Below are 6,984 nucleotides of genomic sequence, written 5' to 3'. Positions count from 1 at the left end.
AAAACAAAATAAAAACTTTAATTAGTTGGGGTCACAAGGGCTTAGGAGTTGGGATAAACAAAATCAAAAGAGGTGCATAATAATGCGTAGCACGTGGACATGAGTAGGCAGGCGCGTGAACCACATACAATGAGCTGTCTCGGTTCATTTGAATCTAATATATTATAATTAAAATATAAATATAAATAAGAAAAAACAAATGGAAATTAAAAAAAAAAAACGAAAACACCTTCCCCACACACAAACCACAATCACTTGTCGCCGGCCATCTCTATTCACATTCAAATTTCATCTTCTCCCACATATACACACACACACACAAATTATACATACAAATTAAACGAGATTCAATTTAATTCGCCTCTTGCCGGAATACAAACTCCGATCGTCGGCGATGGGACGGGAATTGTTAGCGCCGTCGTATTACAACACTTTAAAAAATGCATCTGATTGGTGGAATCATGTAAACTATTCCGATGACTGGCAGAATTTCATTTATCACCTTCTCGCCGCTCTTTACGCCTTCGTCGCCACTATCGCTTTGGTAGCTATTTATATGTTTTTTATATCGCCTGTACGATTATATATGTGTATATCATGTATGATTGTGCTTTTTATGTGTTAGGTTTATGCTAGGGTTTCGATGTCGATTTCGATGCTTTAATTTGTGTAATTGTTGAATATATTGTCATATTGAGTTGAATTTTGTCGTATATTCTATATCGTGTGATAGATGTAGATGTCGATTCTTTAATTTGTGTAATTGTTGAATATGTTGTTAAGTTGAATTTTATCGTCTATCGTGTGATATATTACTTAGCGGGAGATTTTTATGTATTGGATTGAATCTAGAATTTGATTACAGTTAATTGAAGTAACTGACTACGCACACATATGTAATTGTGATAAATTAGTGACTTGTTAGAATGAAGCGTTGAGAGTGGAAACGTTTTTCCGTTGTAAAATGATCTAATTGTGAAGAGTTTGATAAGTAGTTAGTTGATTACTTGATCGTGATTGTGTGTGGACGAAGTGGTGATGTGTAAATGGAATGGAGTTAAGGATTACATTGGAAACGTAGCCGTGATAATAATTGGTGTGGTTTTCGTTATTACAGATACAATTGGTTCGGATACAATTAAGAGTGCCAGAGTATGGCTGGACAACTCAGAAGGTCTTCCATTTTCTTAATTTCTTGGTGAACGGAGGTTTGTTTTCTGACATGTCTAAAGCACTTGAAATCGCGGCTCTGTCTGGTTTGATTTTAGGGTTTTACCTTGTTTCATGACATACTGTTAATATTTTCAGTTCGTGCTGTTGTTTTTGTGTTTCGGAGAGATGTACAGAATTTTCAGCCAGAGGTTAATAACAGTCTTGAATTCATGTCTATTCACGTTTATATATTGAGTTTATGTTTAGCCATAGCTTAGTATGCTCTTCTTTTTTACAGATTGTTCGGCATATGTTGCTTGATGTACCAAGTCTAGCATTTTTCACAACTTATGCACTGTTGGTTTTATTTTGGGCAGAAATATACTATCAGGTATGCTTTTAAGAACCTTACATCTTGTTCTGACTTCTGCTTGCTATTCTGTTGTTAATGAATTAATTGTGCAGGCTCGTGCTGTATCCACTGATGGGCTTAGACCAACTTTCTTGACAATAAATGGAGTGGTGTATTCTATTCAGGTTAACATTCTTATCCTTTTTTTTGTCTTTTTTATGGGTACATATGAACTAGTGGTTTAATTGAGTTCAAGCAATTGTATTTTGTTTTCTGCGCTGAAGGTTTAATTAAGTTCTTTAAGCAATTATGTTTTGTTTTCTGGAACAATATTTCGTTCTGTTGATATCGTTTTGTGTCTCTGTTTCATTATTAATTTTTTGTAGTGTCACACCATACTTAAAAATGTAGATCAGATTGCATATCTCAGTACCTGTTCGGTGAAGCAGTGCATTGAGGATTTCCATATATACTAATAGAGTCTGTACTTTTTTGAAAAGTCTCTAATATTTTGTAATGAGATATGATCAGATGGCACTACTCACTAAGAACTAGTTTGTTTGGAACTCCTTCGAGGAAGAAGCCTTCTTCGCTACAAACAATTTGATATTCTTTTTGTAGTTGTTGTACTGTGATTTGGTCTGATGTCAATCAAGATACAAGTTACCTAAATATGTGGCAGTGGTTCTTTTAACAAACTTAACGCTGCCCTTTTGAACACTTCTGTTGATGGATGTATGATAGAAAAAACCTTACAAAGTCGAAAGCCCTTCTGTGTCGGTACCTAACATTGATGAATCCTTATAATCATGCATAATTCATGTTAATTAAATGTAAAAAATTTCCATTACTATGAACTGATAAACATGTTAATATGTAATATTATCAATGTTTATTATGTCTTATAAAGCTGTTTTTTCATGATTGATTGGTATGATGTAATTCTGATTCTTTGAATATCTCACAGATTGTCCTGTGGTTAGTGATATGGTGGAATCCTGCCCGAGGATTGGTTATCCTGTCAAAGATGTTCTTTGCCGGTTCGTAATTAGATATTTTTTTTTAATGTTTTACCGTTCTGCTAATTATGTGGTACTGAAGACTCTTTTACTCCATAGCTGTTTCTAACATAGATTATAAATCCATTGGCAGGAGTTTCCTTGTTTGCAGCCTTAGGTTTTCTCCTTTATGGTGGAAGGTGACTTGCTTTTCAAATATTCTTGCAATTTGCATCTATATGAACTTGTCACTAATACAATTCTAAGAACAAGCTCTATTTTGGGAAATTATAAGCGTCAGACTCACTATCTAATCAAAGTGCTAGAAAGGTTGTAAAAGTCAGAAATCGGTTCGAATCGGTTTTGTTCCAGAAAAATGAGTACTCGGAACTCGGAGAGTACTCGGATGAATAATCAATCGGGCATCATTTCTTTTTACTAATTTTTTATCTCATATATAATTATATGCTGATAAAAAAATTAAACTATCTAATAATACTAATAGTTTAATAACATACTCGAAATAATAGAGTTTAAATATAGATGGCTTGTTGGATAATTTTTGACAGAATAATCAAACATAAGTTTTAATTAATAAATTACATATCATTTCTTATAAATGTCATTAGTGTACAAAAAAACTAAAATAATATCACGTTTGGTCTTTTTTCGGGATAGTTTTAAATAAAACAATAAAAAATTGAGAAAGTCAAACCCGGGTTTGACCTCTAGTACTTGGAGTCGAACCGAGTTTTGACCGATTCTTTATAGAATTGTTTTTGAATCCGATTACTCGGATCGGATGAGGGGTTAAAACTGACTACTCAGACCTAGTACTTGGCCTACTCGGTGATTTTAGAACACTGCCGGCACAATATATTGTTTTCAAACCCCCCCACCCCCCCCAAAAAAAAAAGGAAAAAGAAAAATGGAAAACAGCCTTAATATTAATGACCCGTGACCAATTTATTTATCATTCCAATAAGACGTATCTGCTACAGTTCTATGTTCTATTCCAAAGTTACCTTATATATATGAATTCATTTTAATGCAGGCTCTTCTTGATGTTGCAGAGATTCCCTGTAGAATCAAAAGGGCGACGCAAGAAGCTACAGGAGGTGCTTATAATTCATTATTTATAATTGTTTCGTTTATTGAGTTTCTTTCATGTTAACTTGCTGTTGCTTTTGACTTACATAGGTTGGCTATGTCACAACAATATGTTTTACATGTTTTCTCATCAGATGTGTCATGGTAAGTGCATGCTTACACGCGATTATTTCTTTTGCTTTGCTAACATATCATTTCTTTGTTCACTTGGTGAAAAATACGCATGCACACTTTGCTTAAATAAATTTTCCATGTATTACCACATCTTATTCTTATGTGCAGATGTGCTTCAATGCATTTGATAAGGCAGCAGACCTTGATGTTCTGTATCACCCAGTACTGAACTTTATATATTACTTGGTGAGTACCTGGTCATGGTTCAGCGGTTCACATATTTCATATTTGAAGTTATTAGCAGATATTTGTGTGTGCATAGTGCATGCCAGTTTATAGCTACATGTTAGTTATATATGCGGGTGTGATGATGTTCCTTGCATTTCAGACTGCACCTGGTAAAGAGTGCTATGTGTGACATGTGGTTGTGATTTTGACACAAGGTGTTCCAGAGAGAGAAATTAGGTGAAACACAAAGGCTCTTTTGTGATCAAAGTTGGTTCCTGAAATGAATTAAAAAAAAAAACTAGAGGGCTGGTACACTGCAAACATTGTGTGTCATTTCGTCTTGGTATGCCAAGAATATATACCATATAGTGAATCTTTGTTGGGTATAGGGACAATTCTATCCATATTGATTAACATCTACAAGTATCTTCCTTTTGCTTACGACTGAGACCCTGTAATAAAGCCATCATTTACAAACCCTTGTATCCTGATGCAACCTTTAGGTTATGCCTTGATAAATAAATCTTACACCCCCTCCATTCCTATATGTTAGTTTTTTATTGGAGAAAAGGTTGTTTGTTGGAGAAAAGGACAACTTTTAAATAGTAGTCATTCAGACATATGTAGTGTAGGCTCATTCAATGATTATTTTTAAGGAATAAATAGAAAACATCATGTTATACAATTGAGTCTAGTTACTTGTGTTCCTTGGTTTGTGAATTTTTTTCGAAAATGACTAATATAGATTGTGCTACTTCTTTTAAGTGTTGTACGCCTAAGCATTTGCCAGATAGTAAATATTAAATAGTGAACATAAAACGAGATAAGAATTGGAAATTTAAATTTTACAAGCCTGTATTGCATTTTGGTATAGATAATGTAGTAGTACTCGTCTAGTTGTCTTTAGGGTCAAGGATCTAGAAAATCAACTTTTGGAAAATTTTAGGCTACTTTCCAGTATTTCTGTTTGGTGGTGTGCTTTGTTGGCCCAAAATTATATCATTCCATTTCCGAACACCGGAACATTGTTTGAATCTACTTCATTACTTAAGATAGACAAGTCAAACTATTTTACCTCTCTTCGATCAATCGTTTTAAAGAAATTTCTCTGCTTTCTGGTTTCAGCTGGGTAAGAAGTTCCATGATACTCAAAAATAGATCTCAACTTGAATTGGTGTTTTTTAATTTTATGCTCACTAAATTTCTTATTGCCACACCATGTCACTTCGGCTTATTGACAATTTTATTTTTCTCAATTGTAACCGGACAGTTGGTGGAGATCCTGCCTTCCACTCTTGTCCTTTTCATTCTGAGAAAGTTGCCTCCAAAGAGAGGGATCACGCAGTATCACCCGATTCGCTAAAAGATCATGGATGTGTATTAAAAGCTGGAGTTGTTTAAAGGATGGCTGTGTAGACTAGTGCAGTTTTGTGAAACTGGTCATCTATCCTGTCAGGGATGGAAAGCTAGAGTTTGGACGATGTATCAAGTCATGAGACAATCTTAGGCTGTCGGCGAATCTAAAGTGATCTTAATTGAGCCTTGTTTGTTTGTATGTAAAATATTACCAATTGTGTAGAGGTCTTATATTTTATAATATATCATTTAATAGGATCTTTTTATTACTGTAAAGTTAATTTAGGCATCTGCAACTTGAAGATTTCTCGAGGATGAGTATAACCCCTTGCTCCCGAGTTTTAAAAAGGGTGGAAAGTGGAAGGTAAGTAAAATAGTTTCACTTTTATTCTTAATCATGCTTCTGAAATTTTAAAAGGAACGAAAGCAAGTGGTGTTGAATATAAATATTACAAACTTTCACTCTAAAACTTTTATCCTCTTTTGGGATGAAAATACTTTACCTCCCTATCGCTTACTTTCTTACCTAATAAAAATTCGGGAGTAATGCGTGAGTTCTTATCAAAATTTGGTTAAGATGGACAAAGTTTGCAATAAGTGGAACATAAGATATTAATGGGTTTGTTTGTGTTATTCCTAAATAATTTAACAAAAAATTACAGAGGGTGGGGTTGAATGCAATTCTGATTATTTTTTGAATTTTAAGAACTGTTCTATTTTGAATATATAACTGTGTTTGATTTTGCTAAAGCGCAGAATGAAAGTAGTGAAGAAATCAAACACAAAGTAATCAAATACAAGTATTTAAAAACTCTCTGGTGGATTGAAATTTTCCACCTGAGCTATATATTAATTTGAGAACTCTGTCATGTAAGATTTGCACACAGCTGCTTACAAGTTGAACTTACAAAGATTCTTTACAGATGTAATTTTCTCTATTTTTCTGGTAATTGCTTACTTGGTAAATATTCTACTTGCTACACTTATTTTATATATCACCAAGTTATATGATAAAGAGACAAACAGATAAGACAAAATGTTTCTAGTCTAATTTTATATTCTTTCATTTCTCTGTCCAGTATCTTTGAATATCTTCAGTTTAACATGAAAATGGAAATACTTCTTTGTTCTCTAAAACATGTAAATAGGCTGCCACATTCCATTTGCATACAATCATGTCAAGTCACTATCAACTGCTTTTGAATTTGATCATCCATTGAAACTCTGTGGGATCATCCGTTAAAACTCTGTTGGATCATCCGTTGAAGCTCTAGTTGATCATCCGTTCAAACCTTGTGGAACATCCGTTGAGAGTCTTTTCACAGCAGTTAACTCTATTTCACTTATACAAGATTGCAAGGCATCTAATATTTACAGACCAACCTATCTTGCATATCAATGTAGTAGTCAACATAACTTAAAACATTCTACAACATCTAATTCTCTAAGGCATTACAATATGCAGAAATGTACTACTAAACTTATTAATACATAAGCTACACTTTCAACGGATGTTAAAGTGATCATCCGTTGAAAGCTACAAAATCAATAAATTAAATTTACCAAGGTATTTTGTTCAACTCATGATCAAGTACACAACATATTCTTAACAGTTTGACAACCAACTTATAAGCCACTTATGTCTTATAAGCGTGTTGACATAACTTACAAGTT

General features: G+C 33.6%; 1 protein-coding gene across 1 annotated transcript; it reads left to right on the top strand.

Moving 5' to 3' along the window:
- The first annotated feature begins 207 nt into the window (after positions 1-207).
- LOC141724834 (tobamovirus multiplication protein 3-like) lies at positions 208-5,568 on the top strand. The gene is made up of 11 exons (XM_074527121.1): positions 208-544; positions 1,118-1,208; positions 1,309-1,361; positions 1,451-1,543; positions 1,618-1,689; positions 2,472-2,544; positions 2,657-2,702; positions 3,557-3,620; positions 3,703-3,756; positions 3,895-3,972; positions 5,225-5,568. The coding sequence occupies exons 1-11, from the start codon at positions 395-397 to the stop codon at positions 5,315-5,317; spliced, it is 867 nt and encodes a 288-aa protein (XP_074383222.1). The 5' UTR covers positions 208-394; the 3' UTR covers positions 5,318-5,568.
- The last annotated feature ends 1,416 nt before the right edge of the window (positions 5,569-6,984 follow it).

Source organism: Apium graveolens, chromosome 5 (assembly GCF_009905375.1).
Source record: "Apium graveolens cultivar Ventura chromosome 5, ASM990537v1, whole genome shotgun sequence".
NCBI classification, from domain to species: domain Eukaryota; kingdom Viridiplantae; phylum Streptophyta; class Magnoliopsida; order Apiales; family Apiaceae; genus Apium; species Apium graveolens.
This window is presented reverse-complemented; position numbering and strand designations above follow the sequence as displayed.

Excerpts from the sequence above, each read along its gene's own strand:
- LOC141724834 (XM_074527121.1), top strand. The coding sequence starts at position 395 with ATGGGACGGGAATTGTTAGCGCCGTCGTATTACAACACTTTAAAAAAT. Across the intron at positions 1,209-1,308 it reads TAATTTCTTGGTGAACGGAG|TTCGTGCTGTTGTTTTTGTG; the intron begins GTTTGTTTTCTG and ends TAATATTTTCAG. Across the intron at positions 3,757-3,894 it reads TTCTCATCAGATGTGTCATG|ATGTGCTTCAATGCATTTGA; the intron begins GTAAGTGCATGC and ends TCTTATGTGCAG.